General features: G+C 67.0%; 2 protein-coding genes across 4 annotated transcripts; one reads left to right on the top strand and one right to left on the bottom strand.

The window, feature by feature from the left end:
- Nucleotides 1–316: 316 nt before the first annotated feature.
- TMEM129 (transmembrane protein 129, E3 ubiquitin ligase) lies at nt 317–5,529 on the bottom strand (the record flags this gene model as incomplete). Its single annotated transcript, XM_079769337.1, has 4 exons — nt 317–1,722; nt 1,842–2,001; nt 2,674–3,148; nt 5,052–5,529. The coding sequence occupies 4 exons, from the start codon at nt 5,527–5,529 to the stop codon at nt 1,474–1,476; spliced, it is 1,362 nt and encodes a 453-aa protein (XP_079625463.1). The 3' UTR covers nt 317–1,473.
- TACC3 (transforming acidic coiled-coil containing protein 3) lies at nt 5,082–15,661 on the top strand. 3 transcript variants are annotated; one of them, XM_079769314.1, is made up of 16 exons: nt 5,082–5,220; nt 6,916–7,078; nt 7,210–7,352; nt 8,361–9,224; nt 9,844–9,994; nt 10,169–10,307; nt 11,892–11,944; nt 12,256–12,359; nt 12,562–12,649; nt 12,859–12,942; nt 13,276–13,352; nt 13,558–13,601; nt 14,155–14,315; nt 14,927–15,033; nt 15,106–15,226; nt 15,434–15,661. In XM_079769314.1, exons 2-16 carry the CDS (start codon nt 6,917–6,919, stop codon nt 15,497–15,499), a joined length of 2,364 nt encoding a protein of 787 aa, XP_079625440.1. In that variant the 5' UTR covers nt 5,082–5,220; nt 6,916; the 3' UTR covers nt 15,500–15,661. The 3 variants fall into 3 exon arrangements, with proteins under 3 accessions (XP_079625440.1, XP_079625441.1, XP_079625439.1); XM_079769315.1 differs by lacking the exon at nt 5,082–5,220 and adding an exon at nt 5,800–5,931 and having other exon boundaries at nt 9,844–9,919; XM_079769313.1 differs by lacking the exon at nt 5,082–5,220 and adding an exon at nt 5,800–5,931.
- Nucleotides 15,662–24,214: the final 8,553 nt, after the last annotated feature.

Here is a 24,214-nt window from a genome sequence, read left to right as displayed (position 1 = left end):
AGCTTAGTCCCCTGAGCCTGGGAGCAGGCCACCCCACAGGACAGGTGAAAGCGCAGGACGGAGGCCTGGACCTGCAGGGCCCCGGACGCTGACCACAGCCCCTTCAACCAGAACACCTCCCTCAGGTGCCTGGAAATGGGCCGAAACCCCCACCCCAGCTAGGCTATCAGAGAGGAGGGTTCTTACAGCAGCGGCCTCCCTTTTCTTCTTACTCTGAACAAAGCACCCACATTGAAGTGCGTACAATGCTGCCATTTTTAAGACGGCTTCTCTCCAACTGCTTGAATATGGTGGGGGGGGGGGATATTTCACTTAAAGAAAGCACACTTAACTTCAGGCTAATGTTTTATTCAATACTAGATCACTTAGCTACAATAGACTTGTCTTTATGAAATTAACTTTCTTTTGTAGTAAAAACCTCCCTAGGCAGCATCTGAAATTCCAGGCTGAGGCTGGGAGTGGTCCTGGCTGCCTCCTCTAATGCCTTCATCTGCTGAGCACCCCAAGACCCACAAATTCTCTGCTCCCCAGTCCCTTGGGTGAGGTGGGCCAACTGGGTCCATCACCCCTGCTTAAGATGACCAGTTTAGGGGGCTTAGGTCTCGAGTCTGAGGCTCCTGCAGCCACGCCTCCCAGAGCTGGGTCCTGGCACTGCCTTTCGCCTCCCCACCAGGAATTGTAAGACACCCTCAGTGCCTTGACCACTGGCACGTCCCCTGCTGAGCCAGGTGGGCCTGTGGGGCTGCGGCCAGGCCTGTGCTTGCGTTCTGACACGCTTGTGTGGATGTAGGATGTCACGGGGGTGCTTGGTCTTCAGCTCAATGCCTCCCGCCAGGAATCTAAGGCGTGGCTCTTCCCTGGGCTCTTGGGGCAGCAGAAGGCACGTAGGTAATGAGCCTCCCGGGCAGGAGTGGCCCCAGGAGCACACAGGTAGGGACAGGTGACGGGGCAGCCAGGCCCCTGCCCAGATCCTCATGGGAAGCCCAGGGTCTCCATGGGCAGGAGTGGTACTTCCTGTGGCCTCCAGGGGCAGCCACCAGAAAGCCCCAGGTGGTGCCTCCTCTGGGGTGACAGCCAGGTCTCCCCTCCACTGTCAGGCTCTGCCCCAGGTCCTCAGCGCAGCTCCACGGGGCCAGCAGCAGACTGAGCACAGCCGTCTGGATGAACCTGGTCGGTGTGTAAAAAGGGGCAGGTGTGCTCCATGACTTTAAGGCAAGTGGCCCCAGTGAGGGGCGTCCGGGACACGCCAGGTCTCCCAGACAGCTCAGGGGCCCAGAATACTCAGCAGTGGGCCCAAGCCGTGCTCTCTGACCTGTACCCACCCGCACCCAGAGGAGTGGGAAATGGAGGCAGAGCCCTGAGACCCATCCCACGGCCCTGCCCGAACTTCAGCAGAGAAGTTCTAAACAAGCCCTCGTCCTCTGCAGCTGGGAAAGCAGCCCACGGCCGCTCCCTCGCCCTGGCCTGGCCAACTCAGCGCACGGCGCACACGTCCAGGATGCAGAAGCGCGCACGGCAGGTGGGGCAGGGCACACGGCTGGCCAGCCAGGTGTCGGGGCGCTGCGGGTCCTGGCGGCTGGCAAACCACTTGCCCATGCAGGTGAGACACCACATGGGGCGGCAGTAGCACTGTTGGCACTCGCCCTCGGCCGCCTCCTGGCACGTCTTCACCAGCTTCACACTGGCACGTGTCTGCATGCAGCCGATGCAAGCCTCCAGCTCCTGCAGGTGGTGCAAGAGGGTCACGGGAGGCGGGCGGACACCCCAGTGGGGCTCCCCCCCGCCCCTACAGGGACCTGCCCGTGGGGGCCCAGCAGTGAGAAAACGCTGCCCAGCCCCACCTGGCTGCTGGGGACCGAGTATGCCGGGTTAACCTCCACCAGGGAGGCAAACGTCTCCAGGAACAGGTCGCCCAGGCTCTGGCGGATGACCACGTTGGCCGCGCTGCGGATGGGCGCCCGGAGCTTCTCGCACAGCTCGCCGTACTCTGTGGAGTTGAGCCTGCACGAAGAGGGGGCTGCTGGGCTAAGGCCACTGGACACAGGCCCCTCTGCAGGGCAGGACCCTAAGCCCAGGTAGTCTGGCCAGAACCCTGGGACAGGCATCAGGGAGGCCCAGGCTGCACCCTGAGGGTGACCGGGGTGCTCACAACCAAACAGAACATGGAGGCTTGGGCCTGGCCCAGCTGCCAATGAAAACGAGCCAGCAAAGACAGCCCTGAGCCGAGCCCACAGCCCCGGCGCGCCTGCTTGCCCCCACAGGACACAGGGAGGATGGCAGCTGAGACAGTCCGGCCCTTGGCAGGTTCAGGACCAAGGAGGGTCCCAGCAGGTTGGCCACGGCCTCAGCAGCATGGGAGGACCTCGGCTCCAGCCTGAGCTTCAGGGGTGCAGCCACCAGGCTTCTGTCCGCCCCACCCCAAACATCCCGGTGTGCTCCGGGGAAGGGGCAGAAGGCAGCTCAGAGGACAGCATGGACAAAGGACGAGGGGGTACTGTGGGGAAACAAGGGGAATGGGGCCAGGGAGGAGGCCAGGGGTGGGTTGCAGGGGCCTTGATCGAGGGTCACACTGGAGGCCCTCCCACCCATCGCCTCCCAGGACCCAAAGACCAGACCGGGTGCCAGCTGGGCCCGGGCCTCAGCGGACCCAGCCCTGCCCGCCCCGCCGCCTACCGGATGTCGAAGGCCTGCACCGCAGGAATGACACTGGCAACGCGGATGGTGAGCAGCTGCACGGGCAGGTTCGAATCTGGCGAGAGCTCGTGCTGCTGCGACTCCGTCACGGTCAGGTGCACGTCCTGCTGCTGGGCCACGTGCACACGGTACGTGGTCACCTTCATCACCCATGTGTCTGTCACGATGACACGGGCACCCGGGGCCCCGGTGGCAAACTTGTCAATCCGCCGGAACTCAGTGTCGACAGAGGAAGCGACAGCCTGCCAGCCCGACTGTGGGAGGGCGTAGAGGGCCAGGGTGCGGGCCAGCGGGTGGCGGGCCCACCGGTCCCGGGACCAGTAGTAGATCAGGGTCCAGGAGATGGTGGGCAGGGTCACCGCCAGGAGGAGGAAGAGCCGCCAGGCCTCAGGGGCCTGGCTTGGGGAGTAGAGCCGCTTCTCCGAGGCTGCAAAGCACATGCCCACGTAGTAGCCTGCAGGGGAGGGAGCGGCCTGAGCAGAGGTCGGACTGCCAGGCCCGCATCCGCCCCTGGTGGTGCCCACTGAGCGTCACAGTGCTGTCTCTGCACCTTCCAGGGGGCCACTTCTCTCGTCCCCGCCCTGGGCCTGGCCCTCTGCCCTGGTCAGTGCCCCAGGCCGGGTGGGTCTTACCCACCTCCACAGCTGGCCCGGCTCAGCTCTTGCCCACAGCAGTGATACCACAGGCAAGAGAAAAGCATTTTTAACTGACACTTTAGTTTTACACGTGTGAGTAACGAAAAAAACTACCAAAACCTAGAAAGGCAAAAATAAATACATGGGCCCTAACCGGTTTGGCTCAGTGGATAGAGCGTCGGCCTGCGGACTCAAGGGTCCCAGGTTCGATTCTGGTCAGGGGCGTGTGCCTTGGTTGTGGGAACATCCCCAGTGGGGAGTGTGCAGGAGGCAGCTGATCAATGTTTCTCTCCCATCGATGTTTCTAACTCTCTTTCCCTCTCCCTTCCTCTCTGTAAAAAAAACCAATAAAATATATTTTTTAAAAAATAAATTAAAAGAATAAATAAATACATGGATCTGGTGTCACCCAACAGGGAACTGCCCACTGGCCCTCCCCGGGCCTCCTGGCTCTCCTGAGGAGCAGATCGGAGCTTGGCCCACGCTAACTGGAACCTCCCGTGCCAGATATGGCAGTAAGCCAAGGACGGGGACACGTCACCACGTGGGAGCCAGCGCCCAGCACAGGCAGGCCACACTGGGGCCAACCTGCACGTTGAAGTGAACGGAGCAGACAGCGAAGGTGTGCAGTGGCTGGTTTGAGATTGCAAAGTTAATAGTAACATTGGCTGTTGGTCTAGTCACTACATCTCAGGATAATCTGTTGTGTTGCAACAGATATTATGTCAATAAAGTTTCAAAGCTTTTGAAAACGAATTGAAAAAAATAAAAACAAAGCCCTGTGTCTGGCCACAAGATAGGCTTCACCAACATTTTGAAAGTTGCCAAGAGTGGGAGGGGTTTGGGTGAAAAGGTGCGGAGATTGGGGATATGAAGTACACAGCACAGGGAATATAATCCATGTTTTAACGAGGTACGCTGCCAGGTGGGTGCCAGACTTATGGGGTAAACCCCTCACTTGGAATTAATGTAATATTGTAAGTCAACTGTAATTGAAAGGTGAAAAACCATGACGACCGGCTCCACCAACTCCCCCAGGCGTGGCCTGCCGGAAGCACTCTGCCCCTCAGTTCTGGTTCCCACAGGCACCCCCCCCCCCTGCACTTCGGACCTCAGCCCAGCCCCGGGCTGCTCCCCACACCCACCGGGACTGCTGCTTCCGGCTGCGAGCTGAGAACCCCTCCCTGTGTCCACAGGCCTGCAGGGGGGGTGGCCACAGCCACCTGCGGTCCCAGCCCGGGCCCGCCCCATACCCTCCAGCGGTCCTCTACCTGGCACCCCGCTCTTCAGCCAGGCCCGACCCACCCGCGGACAGCTCGCGCCCAGAGACCGGCTAGCTCCTGGGTCGCTGCCCAGCACAGCCCCTGAGCGTCCTGCCGTCCTGGCCACACACGGGCTTTCCAGTCTGCACCTGTGACATCCTGCCCCCGCCCCCGCCATGATGTCACCCATCCCGCCTGCCCTTCCCACACCCGCTTTCCCAGGCCTGGGCCAAGGTCCCTCCGTTGGGATCAGTTAACTTGGGCTCCTCTCCTCGGAACTGCGGCCACAGGACCGTTCTCCACCCGCCCAGCTGCCGCCTGCGTGGAACACACGGGCGGTTGGCCCACCGCCTCGGGCGCTCGGGGCAACGGGGGATCCCGGAACCCTCCCTCCGAGGGAGGTGTCCCCGCGGCCCAGCCGCCGAGGGGGCCCAGAGCTTGGGAGGGGAGCGGGCCTCACCCAGCGGCAGCAGCGAGTGGCACAGCAGCGTGGCGGCCGTGCGGCGCTGATGGTAGCGCACGAAGGCGGCGTCTTCGCTGCCCAGCCAGCCCGACAGCAGGTTCTGCACCGTGAGCCCGGCCGAGTGGAACTCGGTGGGCGTGAACACGAAGCACACGGCCAACACCAGGTAGGCCAGCGTGAAGGTGACCTCGGGGCTGTCCATCGCGCCGCCGCCGCCGCCGCCGCCACCCAGACCCGCGGCGAGGCCACCCCCCACGGCGCGGAAAAGGCCCGAGCGTCCCGGTCCCGTAGGGGCCGAGCGGCGCGGGGTGCTCTGGGAGATGGAGTCCCACCACGGGCGGGCGAGAGGCACTCTGGGAGATGGAGTCGCCGCGAAGCCCCGCACTCGGCCGGAAGCCGTGAACTGCCCCCAGTCCTCGCGAGGGTTCGGCTCCTCCTCAAGCCCCGCCTGAGGGCGGTGCTGCGCCGGTCCCATTTTACAGCTGGGGAAACGGAGACCCGGCGGGCGGTCCTCAGGCCCTAGCCTTTTGGCGCCCGCAGCAGAGCCCGCGATCCCGGGTCGGCGGAGGGCCCCACAGCCACCGCCAGTCCGCGAGCAGCCCTTCCCCCTCACATGCTCGGCGAGCGCCAGCTTCCAAGGACTTCCGGCTCCCGCCGCGCCCAGCGTGCCCCTCGCCCCGGAAGCACACCCTCAGGGCGCTGAGGGCGTGGCTGGACGGCGCGCCCTCCTATTGGCCGCTGGCGCTTGGGCGTCCTCCCCGACCGCGCGCTGATTGGCCGCACGCACCAACCGTCGGTATTTGAATCGGCGGCGGGCGGACCGAGTCCGGGACTGGCGCCTCCCGCTCCGTCCTCGGCTCTGCGCGGCGGCCGGCAGGTAAGGCGGCTGCTCGCGGCGGGGCGGGCTCCGCTCCAGCCTCGGCCCCTCCGGCGGCAGGTGGGCGCCGGCCGAGTCCACCCCTAACGCGAGCCTCCCTCCCGCGGCTCCTCCTCGGGGGCCGCTTGCCCGCAAGGCCGCTCCCCCCGGAGCCGTCGCCGGCCTCCCCGGCTCTCCGGTCGTCCTCCCGGACCGTTCGTCCGTCGGACAGCCCCCTCGCTCCCCCGGGACCTCGTCCAGCCTCCACCCCCCCCCCTCGCTGCTACCTGCGAGGGCGCGTCCCCGCCAGCCCCCTGCCGACGCCCCGACGCCCTCGGCCGGGAGCGTCCCCACCACCGGCCCCACCCGCATCCGCGGCCACACCTGGGCCCGTGGGCAGCAGAAGCCGAGCCTGAGCCTCACAGCGGCGTCGGCTGTGCCGCCCCTCCCCGGGCCGGGAACCGCCGGGAGGGGCCCTGCCCTGTGTCCCCCAGCTGCCAAGGCCAGACACCCGTCACCCTGGTTTATCTCCTGCTTCCGCCCGAGCGGGGCCCGCCGGCCCGCCCACGCCCCCTTCTTTCCCGGCCGCCCTGCCCCCTGCCCAGCCCCCGCCCCCAGGCCCCCGCCCAGCGCGGCTGCTCCTCCTCGGTTGTCGTGTCGGTGACCATCGCAGGGGCTGCGGGAGGGAGGAGCAGCCGGACTGGAGGCCCCGATGTGGAAGCTCCTGACTCCGCTTGGGAGGGCCTGGCAGCCCCGCCTCCCTGCTGTTTCCTGTGGGGCCCGGGGCTCTGCCCCCCATTTCCTCCCAGGCCAGCACTCCCTGTCTCCTGACTTCCACCGCAGAGTCCGGGCGAGAACCTGGTTCTCCCCTGTAGCTGAAGGCCCTTCTCGCGGTAGCCGCCAGCCCCGTGGACGCCCCTCCCTGCAGGGCCAGCTCCGGCCACGGCTGTGTTTGGGGGGGGGGGCCCTCAGTGCCCTCAGTGACACCACTGCCTGCCTCTCCAGGATGAGTCTGCTGATCCCCAGTGACGAGAATGTCACCGCCGACAGGCGCGCAGAAAGCTGCGACTTCCTGTTTGCACCACCCGACCTCAGCGGAAGGTCGCCCGTGCTCCGGCCGTCACAGAAGGAGAATGTGCCGCCCAAGAGCACGGCCAGGGCTCTGAAGGTGGGTGCCGTGCCCTCTGCCCGCCCCGGGCCACTCAGCCTGCTTTCCTGGGACTTGGGAGCCCAGGGCGAGCAGCCTGCCAGGTGGGGCTGAAGGCGGGAAGGGCTGAGCAGGCGCTCCCTCCCCAACAGGTGACTTTCCAGACGCCTCTGCGGGACCCGCACACACACAGGATCTTGACCCCCAGCATGAGCAGCAACCTCGAGGCCTGCTGTGCCCCGGGTGACGCCATCGGAGTGGAGAGCTCCCCTCGAGCCTGGACCCACAGAGAGGAGTAAGTGCCGCTCTGTGCCGTCTGGTGGGCGTGGCAGGGCAGCTGTGTCTGCCGGCTGTCGCCTCTGGGCTTCTCCGGGTCTCTGCGCTGAGCTTGGCAGTGCGAGCCCAGAGCACTTGGCACCTCAGTGCCCTGGCCAGCACACTGGCCTCGCTTCCCGTTCCTCTGACTTCATAGAGTGCCTGACCAGGCCTCCGTGCTTCGCCTCTTTTTTCTGCATCCACCGGGGTCTCCCTTGCCCGCCAGTCGGCCGCGTGTTCTTCACGCCGAGCCTTGGAGACGCGCAGGCAGATGGCTCCTTCAGGGGCTTGTCTGTGGGACCTGGTCGGATCGCGGCCGGGATCGGGGTTAAACCCCCGCCTTTCACCAGGAGGCGCCGCACCGCAGCCTCCCAGGCGTTCGGTGTTTGGCGTGGCTGGTGGTCGGCGGAGCAGGTGCCGCCGCTCTGTCTGAACTGGAGGACCCTGCTGGGGGCCCTTCTCCCGAATGTGGCTGAACTGACCCCCCTGGGCCGCCAGAGTGGGGAGGGGCCTCAGGCACATGGTTGCTCTGACTTCTGCTGACTTACGCTGTTGAAAACTTGCTTTTTCTCTTAAGCAGTTTCAGAGGTACAGAGAAAGGGATTCGAGTAAAATGTCCCCACTAGACCCTTCACCTACCTTGCGCAAAGCATCCTCGGGCCGTGTTCCCATTCCCTGTGGAAGCTTCTGGAACCTGTATCTGTTTCTCTCCGCAGGTCTCCTCGCTGCTTTTCAAAGTCACTTTGTATTTTTTTTAAATTCAACTGAAAGAGGTTAGAGTGACTCCGGTGCTGTTCTTTGGTAGCAGCCCCGGGAAGGAAGGGAAGCGGCTCCGAGCGGCCCGTGGGGCACGTGCTGTGGGAGGCTAGCCCGAGGACAGGGTCCACAGAACCTTTTTTCTGTCCTTAGCTGATGTTTTCAGGGTAGACAAAAACCTACTTAAAAAGCCAGCGGGTGCAGTAGTGTTGACTGAGTCTGTTTTTAAAAGCCAACAGTTCGCCAAGGAAGTGGACACCAAACCTACCGATGAAACTCTACAGAGACCTGCGGTGGCTGCCGCCCACCCCCCTCCCGAGGACGCGAGACCAGCCTCTGAAGACTGGCATCGCTGCCAGCCGGCCTCCGCACCCCAGGCCCGCCCGGCTCCCTCCGGCCGTCCCCAGCCCCCATCTCCACAAGGAATGTCTGACGGCCCTGGGCGAGGCTTGGAGGAAAACGATGGTTCTTACTCCCTGGAGAAAACCATTGCACCCACCCCTGAAGTTCTAGAAGATCCTCCCAGGGTCACATCCCCAGACAGAACAGAGGACCCTCCCAGAGCCACAGGAGAGAGCTCAAACGGACCCCCTGCCTCCTCAGCCGAGGCCCCCTCGCCCCCTGCTGCTCACCCCCAAGTAGCCCTCGGAGAAGACCCCACCACAGACCTGCCTGGGGCCCTGGCCAGCCCTGAGGACGCTTCTGGTCCTGAGAGCACGGCCCCGGCCGGTCCTCTGGAGGCTGGAGGGGCGACGGCCCCAAGTCCTCGGGAGGAGGAGACCAGTGGCCAAACGGCCGGCTCTTCGGGCAAGGGGCCCGTAAGGCTAGAGTTTGACTTTTCTGATGATGCCACCAGCAAAAGGCCACGCCCACCCAGGAAACTGGGGCGGAAACCAGAGGCGAGGCCGGAAGCGCCCCCTGCGGAGGCGGGCGAGGGTCCCGTTCCTCCTCCCCGGGGGGCTTACAGCCTGGACTGGGACAAGCTGGAAGACCCAAACTTCAACCCGTTCGGGGGCCACGGAGAGCCCTGTGCCCCGGGACGCCCCCAGGGCGGGCCGGTGGGGCCTGGGGCTGCAGGGGACTCACCTCCGAGCAGGTAAGAGGGTGGCGGTGGTGGTGGCTGCTCCATGATTCGTGCGGAGGCCCCGGGACCAGACGGGGGGCTAGTGTGAAGTAGCCGGCAGGGAGGGCCTCCCATGTGAGCTCCCCCCCTCGTGGGCAGATAGAGGAGGGACAGCCCCACGGCGCCCAGGGCTGTCGGCACCTGTGCCTGTGGGTCCTCGGGCGGGAGCCCGCGGTGCGCGCCGCCCCAGCTGCCGGCTGCTCGGGGGCAGCTGCTTAGTGGCCGCCCGGTGTCGGGTCATAAGAGAAGCTTAGCCGGGCCCGGTGCTCCCACTTGCACGCAGAGCCCTGACCGCCCCGCTGCCCCATCCTGGTACTTCCCAGTGAGGCCGCCCTCCTGCCACCCAGCCTCTTGACCGGCTTCCTGGTGAAAAGGACGAATGGATCACGGGGTCGCCGCCCTTGAGTTAAGCCCTCAGAGCTCCCACCTCTTCCAAGTCCTGCGAGGCTCAGGTTCTCTCGCAGGGGAGGGTGGGTGGATGGGCATCGCCGGCCGCCATCTTAGCCCTGGGCCTGGCTTTCTAGGTGAGGAGGGTGCACAGGGCAGGATCAGGGGGTGAGGTGTGCGGGCCCTGGTGACCCCGTCTCTTCAGGCAGGTGCCTCCAGCCTCAGCAGATGGCACACCTGTGATGCAGACCACGGCGGGGACGGCGGGACCGGTGGGCGAGGTACGGCGTGTGCCCGAGCGGAACACATCTTCCCACGGTCACCAGTGTTCCCATGTCCTCATGAGTCGGAGGGAGGTCAGTGGGGCCGGGTGGGACACAGCGCTGCCCACCCCCACCCCCACCCCCACCCCCACCCCCACCCCCACCCCTCTTCCTGATGAGACCGCTGAGGCTGAGGCCCCACCCGCGACCTCGACTTCTCTCGATGCTCGAGCTGAGCCAACCCGGTGACCTTGCTCTTCCGTTCAGGAGGGAACCAAGACTCCTCCAGAGCCAGCAGCTGCCCCCAGCCGTCCGGGCACTGAGCCCACAGCCCCTGCCGCCGACCCAGCGCCCCCCGAGCCTGCCTGGGACCCGAGGGAGGAGCACTTCCAAGACGCAGCTGCGGGTGCGTAGTCCCTGGTCCTCCCTGCTGTCGGCTTGCCTGCGTGAGCGTGTGTGTCGAGTGGCGTTTGCAGGCAGCTGGGTTCCCTGACTGAGCGAGGCCTCAGGCAGAAGCCGGTTTATGAAAGGGGCGTTCCCGGGAGGTTCCTTTAGGAAGGACCCTGGACATGGGCCTGCAGCCTCCCTGAGAGCAGCAGCACAGGTGTGCCTGCGGCCGTGACGGTCACAGTGCACGACCCCTGGCCTCAGAGGTCACTGCAGAGGCTGGAACCGAGACCCCACGGGGATGAGAGCAAGCGCTCAAGCCTTCCACGCGGTGCGCAGCGGTTAAGCGGCCCTTCCTACAGGGAGGTGGGCGTCTCTGGGGGAAGGTGCGCCCAGCGAGACCGTGTGACTGAGTTGCTTTAAAAGACATGAGGCTGCTGGACCAGGTCGCCCTTCTAGCTCCTAGCAACCCGCAGGCGCAGAGGCGATGGGGGGTGGGGGTGGGGTTCCCCTGGCAGGACAAGCACGCGCCCTCTGCAGGGGCGCCAGGAGCCAGGGAGGGACTGCGCTGGGCAGGCCGCCACTCCCAGGGGACCCAGCCACGTGGGTGGGTTTTGAGTCCGGCTTCTCTCGCTGAGCATGTCGGGTTGGCCCGTGTTGCAGCGTGAATGACCTGCGTGTGGACAGAGCAGCTCGCTATTCGCTCCCCAGTGGGTGGGCTTCTGTGTGGTTCCACTTCAGCTGCGCGTACGGGTTCCCTGTCTTTCGGGTGGAAGTACCTGCTCCACGTACCTAACGCCCTGAGGGGCTGCGCTTTCCCACGGGGTCTGCACCGGCTCCTCCCAGGGTGGAGCGGGGGTGGGGGCCGGGGTACCCGCTTCTGGCTGCGTGGCTCTCGCCTCCCAGCGGGGCTGCAGCAGGTCTGGGCTGCGATCTGCGCTCCTGGTGACGGGACGGTGAGCACCTTCCTTCCGTGCTCCTGGCCTTCGTGTCTGAGGAGGAGCGGCCCAGCCCTCCACCTGCTCAGCTGCCTTTTGGTGGTTACTGCGGGGTCTGGTGTTGTCTGGAGGCGGGTCCGAGCAGACACATGACGTGCAGACACGCTCTCCGGGGGGCTCTTCCCGTGAGGAGGGTGCCCTTGGCAGCACACGCGTTCACTTCAAGGCCGTGTCCGTGTTCCCTTTTGCCGTTTGTGATGTTGGTGTCCAGCCGCCGAGCTCATTGCCAAAGCCGGTCGTGAAGGTCGACCCTGGGAGTTGACAGTTGAGCTCGTGTATTTCGGTCTGTGCCCCGTTTTCAGTCAGTGTTAGGATGGCACGAGGCACCCTTCGTTTTTAAGCAAATGTTACGTCATCAGAGGCTCAAGGACCCACCTGGGGTAGTTTCGACTGGTTCTCACGTGGACCGTGTAGCCCCGGAACCTTTGGTTGTCACCCCTGTGCTTCCCAACACCCAGCAGTGCCCAGCACGGCCCACAGAACAGTCTGGTGGGGGTGGGGAGGCACAGCTGGGTGCTGGCAGTGTGAGTGGGGGCTCCGGGGAGCGGGGAAGCACCGTCCGCCGTGGGGGGCGCCGGCAGCGGCCGCACTGACTGCTCCCTCAGTTCTAGGCATGGGGGTCGACGTGGACTACCTGGAGCAGTTCGGGACGTCCCAGGTGAGCACCACCGGCCTCCCGAGGGGGCGGCTCCGGGGACTGTCCTAGTGCAGCTGTCACACGGGGCAGCCTGGGCGCTGCTTCAGGCCGAGCGTCAGGCGTCCGGGCCTCTCCTGCAGCCGTGTTCCTCAGCCACACCCCGGGTCCTGCAGAGTCCCATCCCGGGTCCCAGAGCCACTCGAGAGCACGCCGCGGGGGTCAGTCCCCCTGGGAGGCGTCGGGGCAGTGAGCACTCGGCCCTTTGGTCGCCTCACCTGGGGGCTGCTGCCCGTCAGGATGAGGGGACCCAGTTGACACGCCCCCCCCTTCAGTTTAAGGAGTCGGCCCTGAGGAAGCAGTCCCTGTACCTCAAGTTCGACCCGCTCCTGAAGGACAGCCCTGAGAGGCCTGCGCCCGCGGCCCCCACGACCAGCAGGTAGGCCGGCCTCTGCGGGGGGCTCTGCCGTTGGAGGTGCGCGGGGATCAGAGACCTCAGGCTGGGGGGCTTCATGACTGGGCCTCTGAGCATCAGGCTCTGAGCTGACGCCCTCGGCTGCAGGAGGGTTCCCCCTAACAGTGGGTTTGAAAAGGGCCGTCGGGAGGTCTGACCCGCGCGTGCGCCCCTGCTCTGCTTTCAGTGCGCCGGGCGCCGAGGCGCCTTCCGGTGGGGGCCCGCCCGAGGGCCCGCTGGTGGACCTGGACTTCCCGGCGGGGCCGGGCCTTGCTGTGAGTGCTGCTCCCCTTGTCCTGTAAGGGACGGGTTTTTATGGTTGGGGATCTGAAGGGTCAAAGGTCAGTGGGCGGGGGGCCCTGCTTGTCTCTGGTCACTGTGCAGCCCTGGAGCCTCCTGTCCCCCAGGACCTGTCCTCCCTGACGACAGGGCGGGCTGGATGGGAGAGGAGCTTGGGGCCCAGCTGGTCTCTGTCGCCCCACAGGTGCCCCCACCTCCGTGTGTGCTCAGGCCCGGGGGCCCCCTCGTGGACGTGCTACAGTACAGCCAGAGGGACCTGGACGCGGCGGTGAGGGCGAGGCCTGGGGAGGGGGGTGCTGTGGGGTGGGACCCCAGGTGTCCACTTACTCAGCCGGCCGTTGCCCAGCTGGCACACGCTCCCAGGCTGTGCCCACCGGCAGCTTGTCCTGCCCTGGCCTCACTGCCCACAGCCCCTGACCTGCCTCCTGTGTGGTGTTTTCTCTGCCACCTCCCTCACCCCCTCCCCCTCCCAAGCTGCTCCCCAGCCCACACCCCACACACAGGCGTGGGACCCCCCCAGAACAGACCTGCCCACGAAGGGGAGCTTGATGGGCTCACACCCCAGGGGACCCGGGCTCTCAGTGGGCACCTCTCTGTGTAGGTGGAGGCGGCACAGAAGGAGGTCCTGCAGCTGAGGAGCCAGTGTGAGGAGCTGCACCAGAAAAACCTGGAGATGGGGTGAGGCCCGCGGGGGGGACCTGGAGGTGGGGTGGGGCCTGCGAGGGGGGGGGGGCCTGGGAATGGGGTGGGGCCTGGGGGGGGGACCTGGGGACGGGGTGGGGCCTGCGGGGGGGGACCTGGGGACGGGGTGGGGCCTGCGGGGCTGGTGAGGCTGCAGTGGGGGGTGGCCCGTCACGGCGCTCACACGCATCTCCTCCCACAGGAAGGTCATGGACGGGTACGAGAGCTTCATGTACCAGGCGATGGGTAAGTGCGGCCCCGAGCCCCTTTCTAACAGCAGCTCCCTCCTCGGTGCCACAGCCCCAGCGTAGAGCAGCCCAGGCCGGTGCGGAAGCAGCTGGGGTCAGGGCGACCAGGCAGGCTGTGGGCTGGTGCTCACAGTTCCCAAACGGGCCAGAACCTGAGCCAGCGGCTGGGACCACAGGGAAACGGGTAGGGTCCTCCCACAGCGTGTCCACTTCACCCTCTGTGGGCATTGGCTCTGGGTGTGTCCAGGCTGGGCTGCGGGTAAGAGCACCCTGCCTTTCCCCGGGCCAGAGACTCAGGTTCCAGAGGCCCCACCTGTGGGGACAGCTCTGCTGGGGCCCTGGGCTCCTGTCCGCCCTGGGCTCCCGGGACCTGGTGTGAGGAAGCGCTGTGCTCTGGGAGAGCAGGTGGGGAGGGGCCTGGTCACCTTCCTCTGGCAGGACCTCCGGGTGCTGTGGCTGACGCTGCCCCCTCGCCTCCATCCCACTGTCCCTGCCCTCAGTCGCCCACGGGGAGACTGCCCCCTAACCCCGTGTGCTTTTCCCTTTTCAAGAGGAGGCTCAGAAACAACAGGAACTTGCCAAAGCCGAGATTCAGAAGGTTCTGAAAGAAAAAGACCAGCTGAGCACAGATCTGAGCTCCATGGAGAAGTCCTTCTCCGACCTCTTCAAGCGGTTTGAGAAGCAGAAGGAGGCGATCGAGGGCTACCGGACGGTAGGGGGGCTCTACCGTGACCCCGCCTTGTCATGCCCAGTCCCCAGCCCCTCAGGCAGGAGCCGCCCTCCCCACCGAGTCCTGGTCCCTTAAACGCGGCACCTGGCGAAGCCTTGCTCTGCGCTGGGCTGTGCGGCCAGCCTCGCCAGTGGGCCCGGGGCAGGTGGGTGCTGTCGGCCTGGGGAGGCCTGGGCATGTGAGCAGAGGGGCTGGAGGCACAGCCTGGGCAGGGCCGTGCGGGCCCAGCGGATGCCCTGGTGACAGCGGGCACCGAGGAGCCAGCGCTGCCTTCGGAGGAGGCCTGGCCAGGTCCCCCTCAGCGCCCCCAGCTGGGCACGTGCAGGAGTCGGGGCCCGCAGGCTGCGGGGAGGGAAGCTCTGCTGCCTGGCAGGCTCGGGGGGCCAGGAGGAAATGACGGCCATTGGGGTTCGGGTCAGGCCTGGTGTCCAGGGACGGGGAGCCTGGGCTGTGTGGGGGGCCTTTTCCAAAAGAAAAGCAGCAAGTGCTGCCTCTGTGCGCCCTTCCTCGTCCGAGCTGCTGCTGCCGCGGGTCCCAGGGGGCCTGGCCCCAGAGCAGCGAACGGGCAGCAGTGACGCCCCTCCCCCTTAAAGAATGAAGAGTCGCTGAAGAAGTGTGTGGAGGACTACATTGTCAGGGTCCAGAAGGAAGGCCAGCGGTACCAGGCGCTGAAGGCCCACGCGGAGGAGAAGCTCCGGCTGTGAGTCGGGGCGCCTTGGGCAGTGGGGTGATGGGGAGGAAGGTGAGGCTGAGCCTGCTCGCCCACGTGCAGGGCCAACGAGGAGATCGCCCAGGTCCGGAGCAAGGCCCAGGCGGAGGCGCTGGCCTTCCAGGCGAGCCTGAGGAAGGAGCAGATGCGTGTCCAGTCGCTGGAGAAGGCCGTGGAGCAGAAGGTGGGCGCAGGCCTGAGGCCCGGGAGCGGGAGGGACGTGCCCCTGTGGTTTGGGACCTGTCCTGTCAGGGCCCCGTGGCCGGCTGGCTCCCAAGCTGGGCCACGATCCTCCTCCCAAAATCCTCTGGGTGCCAGGCCAGGCGCCACCTGGGCCCCTGCTGCCACCTCTGAGCACTGGGAGATGGAGGGCTTGACGTTCCTCTTTCAGACGAAAGAAAACGACGAGCTGACCCGAATCTGTGACGACCTCATTTCCAAGATGGAGAAGATCTGACACGGGGGTCCCCGCCCTGCACACACCTGCCCTCCTGTCTGTCTGTCTGTCTGTCTGTCTATCTATTAGGTTTCATGTTCTTTCTCCTCTCCTCACCTCAGCTCGTGTTTAAACTGATCACTTTAGAAACAAGACTAAATAAAACATGAGTTTAGCACTGAAGTTGCTCTGTCTTGATTAAAGCAAGGCTTCCTTCCAGCTTTGGCGGGATCCTCCACGGCCCCGTGCCTCCCGCCCCTCTGCCCGCACCTCGGGCTGCCAGGCGGGCACGCAGCCTGCTGGGTCTGCCTCCCAACCACAGACCAGAGTCCAATGGACCGATGTTTTATTTTATTTTATTTTATTTATTTGTGAGATATTTTTATTGATTTCAGAGAGGAAGGAGAGAGAGAAACATCAATGATGTGAGAGAATCATGGATCGGCTGCCTCTTGCACGCCCCCTACTGGGGATCGAGCCTGCAACCCAGGCATGTGCCCTGACCAGATTGAACCCGGGACCCTTCAGTCCTCAGGCTGGCGCTCTATCCACTGAGCCACACCATCTGGGGCCACTGCAATTTTAATGTAAAAGCTAACGGGCAAGGGGATGGTGGGCCTGTGTTGCTGGGCGAGGCTGCAGCCCAGGAAGGAGCCCTCACTGAGGGGCTGGCGGTTGGCACCTGTGGCTGATGGACACGCGCACCGCAGGGTCCTGGCTGCTCGGTGGCCTCGTCCAGCCCCGTGGACCGACGAGGGGATCGCCCCGAGGAAGCGGTCTGTGCCCCAGACCTCAGGCTCTCCGCTGGGCCCCCGCCTGCTCAGCCAGGCCTGCAGCTGGGGGTCGGGGGTCGCTCCAGCAGCTGAGGTGAGGTCTCCGGGCACCCCAGCCGGAGCAGAGCTCCAGCTCCCGGCCGTGGCTCAGCGCGTAGGAATGTCTGCGTGGACGCCTGGTTCCAGGGCCGTGGCTGCATCCCAGGCCTGCTCCAGGGAGCCTGTCCGTTCGCTGACCCTGGGTCCTGGGTCCCTCCCTCCCTCCCTCCCTGGCCGTGTGAGGGGCCGGGCCGGAGGGTGCACTGCAGGCTGGAGAGGCACGGCGGGAGGGAGGCAGCCCCAGGGCAGAGGCTCGGCCCACAGGGCATCACGGCCCGGTCCCTGGACAGGTGGCACGGAGCTGGCTGGACACTCGTCACGGTCTGAGACGTGGCCCTGTGCCTGGAAGCCACGTCCTCACGCCTGGGCCCCAGAGCCAGCTGGAGGCTTGGGCTCCTGAGTGCTGACCAATGGGCATGGCAGGCCCAGGTCTGTGTGCCTGACCACTCCCAGGTGAGCGGGCGCTGCTGGGCCCAGACCCGCTGGTTCCAGGAACGCCCAGTGCAGGGCGGTGCCCACACTCAGGCCTGGAGGAAACCAGCAAAGGGGTGTTTTCCTCCTGCGTCATCGTGGACGGGGTCCCTGCACAGACCCGACCAGGAAGAGCCCAGTCAGACCTGCCCTGAGCCGCAGCGCCTGGCTGTGACTGGCCCGAGGGTGGGCAGCCGCGGTGTGCCTGGCTGCCACCAGGGGGCGCTGCCGGCCGTGGGCCAAGGTGCAGGGTCAGGGCCTGGAGGTGACGTCCTGGCTGGGGTCCTGCACTTGGGGCTCTGGCTGGCCAGGGGCGTCAGGACCCCGCAGGTGGAGGGCTTGGGGGAGAGTGTCTGGTACAGGAACAAAAGGCCAGGCTGGGACCAGGACCGAGGCCACCCTGCCCCCTGCTCCCCGGGGACCCTGTGCTCAGCCCTGCCCTCTCCTCGTCCCCGTGGCAGCTCCGGGCCCCTCTGGGCCCTCCTGCTCCACGGTCGGCACAGGAGGTGCCTTTTGTGTGTTTTTTATTGATTTCAGAGAGGAAGGGAGAGGGGAGATGGAAACACCAATGATGAGAATCATTGATCGGCTGCCTCCTGCAGGCCCGCAACCCAGGCACGTGCCCTGACCAGAATTGAACCCGGGACCCTTCAGTCCTCAGGCCGACGCTCTACCCACTGAGCCAGACGGGCCAGGGCCGGAGGTCCTTTTACAAACAGTCACACACGTCCCTCCTGTGGCCAAGGCCCCGCCTGCAGTGCCCCCAGCGCCAGGTCTGTGCCTGCCAAGCCCTCGGGCGGCGCCGGCCCGACGCCCCGAAGCTGTCGCCTCTGTGCTGACACCCCCAAACCACACCAGCTGTGGCCGGCCCGGGGCCCGAGCACGTGCTCCTCCCAAGCAGAGCGCCCCCTCCGGCCGGCCGCCCGCCGCCCACGCTGACCCTCCAGGCCCTGCTCAGGGCTCTGACCCTCTGCTGTCGCCCCGCTCTGTGCGGAGTGGCTGGTGTAGGGCGACTCGGACCCTGGAAGGCACCCCCAAGAGCAGGTGTGATGTCAGGGTTTGTGTGTCTTCAACCTGACCAAAACCCCAGGGTGATGGCTCCAGGGGTGTGGGGGTGGGCGTGGGGCCCTCCAAGCCAGGCCAGGACCCCCCGAAAGTCCTGCTACTCAAAGCAAGGCTCTGGGCCCCTCTTCCTCATGCTGAGCCCCGTTCCCAGCCCCACCGCACCCCTAGCACCCCTTCCATAGGCCCCTGGACAAGTTACCCCCGAACCTACCCCCTCCTCTGCACAGGGACCCCAAATCTCACCCACCCCCTCCTCTGCACAGGGACCCCAAATCTCACTCACCCCCCTTCTCTGCACAGGGACCCCAAACCTCACCCACCCCCTCCTCTGCACAGGGACCCCAAATCTCACCCACCCCCTCCTCTGCACAGGGATCCCAAACATCACCCACCCCCTCCTCTGCACAGGGACCCCAAATCTCACCCCCCCTCCTCTGCACAGGGACCCCAAATCTCACCCACCCCTCCTTTGCACAGGGAACCCCAAACTTCACCCACCCCCCTCTTCTGCACAGGGACCCCAAACCTCACCCACCCCCTCTTCTGCACAGGGACCCCCAAACCTCACCCACCCCCTCCTCTGCACAGGGACCCCCAAGTCTCACCCACCCCCTCTTCTGCACAGGGACCCCCAAACCTCACCCACCCCCTCCTTTGCACAGGGACCCCAAGTCTCACCCACCCCCTCCTCTGCACAGGGACCCCAAATCTCACCCACCCCTCCTCTGCACAGGGACCCCCAAGTCTCACCCACCCCCTCTTCTGCACAGGGACCCCCAAACCTCACCCACCCCCTCCTTTGCACAGGGACCCCAAGTCTCACCCACCCCTAGACAGGGATGGAGCTGAGACGCTGAGGAGCCTTCAGAGCCTGCGAGGCCCCCTCACCAACAAGGGAACGAGGGCGCGGGGACAGTGACTGTGGTGGGAGAGGGCGTGCCTGGGGCTGGGGGGGCTCACAGCTGCCCCGGCTCAGAGCTGCAGAGCCCCGGCCCCTGGCCGAGGGGCAGGTGGCCACGTGGCCTCCGGCCGCCCCTCCTGTTGAAAAGCCAGGCTGCTGTGGAGGCCCCTCGGGCCACTGAGAGCTGCCCGGTGCCCTGTCCCGGGGCCTCTGAGCCAGGCCAGGCCTCGGCCCGGAGAAGGCCACGCGGGGTGGCTGGCCGCGCTACGGTGGCAGGCCGGGGGGCCGCGTCCTGGGCCGGGAGCCGCTCCGGGACAAAGGGGCCTTGTGCGCTGAATGGGTGTTTATCCTGGAGCCGGGTGAGCTCGGAGCGAGGCGGGCGGGGGCCTGGCGCGGCCTCCGCAGGTAAACATGACCGGAGCCGGGCAATCAGCGGCCTGGCCTCCCGCCCCCGGCGTTTCCTGCGCCTGACGCCCTGGCATCACGGGCCTCCCGCCAGGATGGGGACGTGGGAGACCGGAGGGGGAAGCTGAGCTGTCCCAGGAGGCCCTTCCAGGTCCCCAGCACTGGGCAGGGCCCCCCAGGCTCGGGGCTGGCCTTCCCCATGCTCGGGAGGGGAGGGTGGCTGCCCTGCCCCGGGGGTGGGGGTCCTGGGGGCAAGAACTCGGGGACCTGGGCCAAGACTCCGTCAGCCTTGATTGAATTTCTGTGCCCCCCAATCCGGGTGTGGAAGCCCTGGCCCGATGGCTGGGAGGTGAGGAAGTGGGGTGAGATGAGGCCGCGAGGGTGGGGCCGGTGATGGGCTCGGGGCCCTGGTGAGCAGAGACCAGCGCCGCTCCTCCGCTGTGAGGACGGTGACAGGCTGCGGGCCGGCGAGCGGGCCTCCCCGAAGACGGACTTGACCGCCACCTGGTCGCAGACGCCCAGCCTCCAGGGACAGAGGAACAGGCCGCCGGCTGTCGTGTTTGTCGCAGCGGCAGGTGCTGACGGAGCCCACCATGCGAGGCCGCCCACTGCCCGTCTGCTCCCTGAGCCGTGGCCCCGAGGCCTCCCGCCCGTGGAGACGCCGGGTGTGGGGCCTCCCTGCCATCGCCACCCTCGGAGCGGGTCCCTCTGGGGCTGAGCGCCCGCTGGCACCTCCCTCTGCCCCTCAGCCAGGCCCTCCGTGGCCAGGGGCCGCCGGCCACGTGGCTGAGTCTCCGCGGGACCCGCGGGTGGCGGGGTGCCGGGGTGCCCTGAGAGCGCTGGCGCATGCCCGTGTCCCTGTGCAGGGCGAAGCGGCAGCTGAGGGGCAGCTGGGCTGGAAGAGGCCGTGTTGGGGATGGGTGTGCCCGTCGGCCCTGGCTCCTCACGGCCCCCAGTCCCCAGACCCCGGGAATTCTGTGCTCCCCTGGCCCCAGCTCTACCCACCCACCTGCCCCACCCCCAAATTCTGAGCCCAGGCGGCTGGGGCCCAGCTGGCTTCCTTGAGCTGGGAGGCCTGCAGGGGGCGCCGATAAGCCGGCCAGAGGTCCAGCCGGGCTCCTGTGTGTGTGTGTGTTGGGGGGGGGGGGTGCCGGCTGGGTTCCCCGGCCCCGGCAGCACCCCAGCGCCCTCGGAAGGTCTGTGGCTGGTCCGGGCCCCTCCCGCCCAGGCCGGTCCTGTCCAGCCATGTCCTGGGCCCCCATGAGCGGGCACCACATCCTCGAAGCTCCAACGAGGCTCAGGTGTGAGGGCTCAGGGCCCCTCCTCCTAACTCTTCAGCCGTGGGGCCCTCAGAGAACACCCTGCCCCAGCCTGGCCCTGGGCGCAGACTGGACGGGTCCCAGGTGTCCGCCGAGTGGCTGAACGAGGGGACAGGTGCGGCCCTGGGAACGCAGGCAGGCCGTGGGTAACGGGACGTTCACACGAGCGAGCGAGGCTGTGCCCAGCAGGGGGTGGCCATGTCCCCTCTCCCGTGTCCCCTTCCTTGTCCCCCGCACCCTCCTTAGCCCTGCAGGCACTGGCCGGGGCCCAACCTGGGCTGGGCTCCCAGGGGCCAGGCCCACCCGGGGGCCGGGGGCAGGGGGGCAGGGGGGCTGGAGGGCTGCTGTGTGTTCGGATAGGAGAGTGTGCGAGACGGCAGCGGAGCCTCGGCCTGCAGGACGGCTCCCGTGTGGGCAGAGGGCCACCGGGGTACTGATGGCGGAGGCAGGCGGTGGGGGGGGGGTGACCCTGCCTGCCAGGTCTCCAAAGTGTCCCTCGGGGCTGTCCTGGCAGGAGCCGCCGTGCGGCCTGAACCCCAGGGTAGAATGGACTTGGGGCCTGTGCAGTGGGGGGTGGAGGTCACAGCCAGCCGAGGGCCACCAGGGGGCACTGGTTCCCCATGTGCCCGGCTGGCAGGGGCTCCAGGGCGGTGCATGGAGCCAGCCGGGGACGGTGCCCGGCCAGCCCAGGAGCACCCAACAGCGGGGGTCTCCCCTGGGCCTGCAAAGAGGCGGCTTCCCCCTGGGTGTCTCAGCGGGTCTGCCCCCTCGGGCCCACGGCAGGGCCCGCTCAGAAGGCGGCGGTGGTGCGGGGTGGCTGGGAGGGGCGTTGGCTCTGGGCAGACCCCACCCGGCCCCCCCAGCCCATCAGGCAGCGGGGGGGACCCTGAGACTCAGACGGCTCCTCTCGCTTGGTCCTTCGTGTGTTCCCAACACACGAGCTGAGAGCCGCCCGTCCCAGCCGCCAGCACATGGGGCGGCGGCCTTGGGGGGCAGGAAGTGGGGAGGGAGTTGGTGTAGGTGCATCTTGGGGAGGCTCCAGGCACCTCCAGCATCCCCTGCCCAGCCCCCCACCCCAGAGGGAGGGTCACCCCACCTGTGCCAGCCAGGCGAGGCCCCGGAGCCTGCCGTGTCCAGGGCTAGAGCGGCAGGGAGCACAGGATTGAGCCCCGGGTGGCCTTACCCCCACCCGGGGAGGGGCCAGACCCTGCCCCTGGCACGGCACACGGGGTGCAGGCTGCCCCTCGTCCCGTCTGTGCTGCGGAGGGTGGGGGCTGCTGGCCTCAGGCGCCTCTGGACCTGGAAGGCGGCCTCCCACCAGGGTCCGGCACACACACATGCACACACATGCACACACACATGTACACACACACACACACACACACACACACACACACCCGTGGACAGCAGGGCCCGGGCAGCCTGGGCAGCTGGGCAGAGGGCGGGCCGAGGCAGGGGGCCTCTTGCACAAGTGCCGCCCGGAAGGCCTCGAGGAATCAGAAACACATGCAGGCCACCCGCGTCCCTGTGTCCCCACGTTCCCCGTCCAGCCCTCACCCCGGGCAGCTCACCCGCAGAGCGGAGCCAGGGCGGCCAGGGGCGGAGCTCCCCGGGGTCTCCCCGCCCCCACGCCCCTCCTCCAGGGACCCACCAGCCGGTCCCAGCCCCTCCTCACCCGGGGGGCTTGCTTCCTCCCTCGGGAGGCTCATTCTGCACCAGCCTCGCCAGGTGGAGGCGGCCTCAGAGCCGGGGTCAGGGCTGCTCACGGGGGCGCCCCTCCTGCTCCGGGACCCGGCATCCGGGGGACCCGGGCCTCCCGCGTCCAGGGAGGGGATCAAAGACCCGGCCCCGCAGCCCCCGGGAGCCCGGCCTCTCCTGGACTCGCGGCCCAGCTTGGCTGCACTCCAGCCGGGAGGCGCCCGTCCCGGCCGGCTTCCTTTCCCTCTGAGCACCAGACCCCGGCGGCCCCACGCGCTGCTGAGCCCAGGCCTCAGACCAGGCACACGGCTCCCTGCGCTGTGGAGGACACCCTGCCGCCGCCCAGCTTTGAGGGGCTTCCCCGCGGGGGTCCGAGGGGGTGGGCATCGCCGGCCAGGGCGTCTCTGGGGGGCTGAAATGCCGTGGGTGCTGGAGCGCCCAGGGCTGGCGTGCCCCGGGGGAGGCCCCGCCCTGCGGAGGCCACGGGCCAGGCGAGTGTGGGCCAGATCCCGCCGCCCCGACGTGCCCTGGCCGCTCCCCGCGGGCGCTCCCCGCGCCGGGTGCCAGCTCGCCTGCCAGCAACGTGATCTCATCCCCCCCCCCAGGGCGGGTCATGGCGACACCCCACCCCACAGCGAGGTGACTGCTCGAGGTCCGAAGCATCTCTGAGGCTCCCCCCGCCTCGGCCTCCCCCAACGCCCCCCCACCTGCCTCCCTCCCGTCCTGGAGCAGCCGGGGCTCGGACCTGCCGTCCCTGCGGGGATGGTGGTGGCGGCCGGGTCGCTGAGAGCAGGGGTGTGGGTGGCAGGCCCGGTGGGAAGGGCGCACAGGCTGGGGGCCCGAAGGGAGAAGGGGCTGATGGGTGACGGGTGCGGCTGCGCCAGGGCGGGGGCCCGGGCCTCGTGTGCTCGGGACCGTGTCCTGCACCCAGAGCCTCCTCTCCAAGCAGCAAGTGTGGGGCTCTCCCTGAGGGCAGCTGGCCAGGCCTCCTCGGCTTCTGGGAACCCCCTCCCCACCTGCTAAGGAGGCAGGAATGTGCCTGTGCCCCAGCCCAGGCTTGCCTCGCCCCAGGTGCCCCACCACCCCAGCCTGACGCACCCCTCCCCACAGCGGGCGAGGCCGACTTCCCGGAGGAGGTGCCTGGGCCTCCAGGAGGCCAGAGTTGGGGGGGAGGGCCGGTGGGGGGGGCAGGACCCTGGGCAGGGGCTTCCCTCAGGCAGCGGAGGGGTGGAGGGAGGTGGGAGCAGGTGCCAGGACTCTGGACCCCAACCCGGGGCCTCTCTCCAGCTGCTCCCCCTCATGGCCAGGCTGGGACCCCATCTTTTTTAAAATCCTCCCCAAGGATATGTTTATTGACTTTAGAGAGAGGAAGAGGAGGAAGAGAGGAAGAGAGAGACATCAATGTGAGAGAGAAAATGATTGGCTGCCTCCTGCACAAGCCCTGACCGGGGATCGAACCCACAACCTTCCGGGTGCAAGGGAGGATGCTCCAACCAAACGAGCCCCCAGCCAGGGCGAGGCCGTCTTCACGCTGACGTCCCCCGACCCCCAGGCAAGGCCCTGAACTCCACCAGAGCCGCGAGGGTCAGCCGCGATGGGACAGCGGCGAGGGGTCAGCCGTGATGGGTCAGAGGTGATGGTCAGCCGCAAAGGGACAGCCGCAATGGGTCAGCCACAAAGGGACAGCTGCGATGGGACAGCCACGATGGGTCAGAGGTGATGGGTCAGAGGTGATGGGTCAGCCGCGATGGGTCAGAGGTGATGGGTCAGCCGCGATGGGTCAGCCGCAAAGGGACAGCCGCGATGGGACAGCCGCGATGGGTCAGAGGTGATGGGTCAGCCGCGAGGGGTCAGAGGTGATGGGTCAGAGGTGATGGGTCAGCCGCGATGGGTCAGAGGTGATGGGTCAGCCGCAAAGGGACAGCCGCGATGGGTCAGCCGCGATGGGTCAGAGGTGATGGGTCAGCCGCAAAGGGACAGCCGCGATGGGTCAGCCGCGATGGTC

This window comes from Cnephaeus nilssonii (genome assembly GCF_951640355.1).
Source record: "Cnephaeus nilssonii genome assembly, chromosome: 1".
Taxonomy (NCBI): domain Eukaryota; kingdom Metazoa; phylum Chordata; class Mammalia; order Chiroptera; family Vespertilionidae; genus Cnephaeus; species Cnephaeus nilssonii.
The sequence above is the reverse complement of the archived record's forward strand: the minus strand, read 5'-3'. Positions and strand labels throughout refer to the sequence as shown.

Coding starts and splice junctions, on each gene's coding strand:
- TACC3 (XM_079769314.1), top strand. CDS start 6,917: ATGAGTCTGCTGATCCCCAGTGACGAGAATGTCACCGCCGACAGGCGC. Junction 9,225..9,843: donor GGGGACTCACCTCCGAGCAG/GTAAGAGGGTGG, acceptor CCGTCTCTTCAG/GCAGGTGCCTCCAGCCTCAG. Junction 10,308..11,891: donor CTTCCAAGACGCAGCTGCGG/GTGCGTAGTCCC, acceptor CTGCTCCCTCAG/TTCTAGGCATGGGGGTCGAC.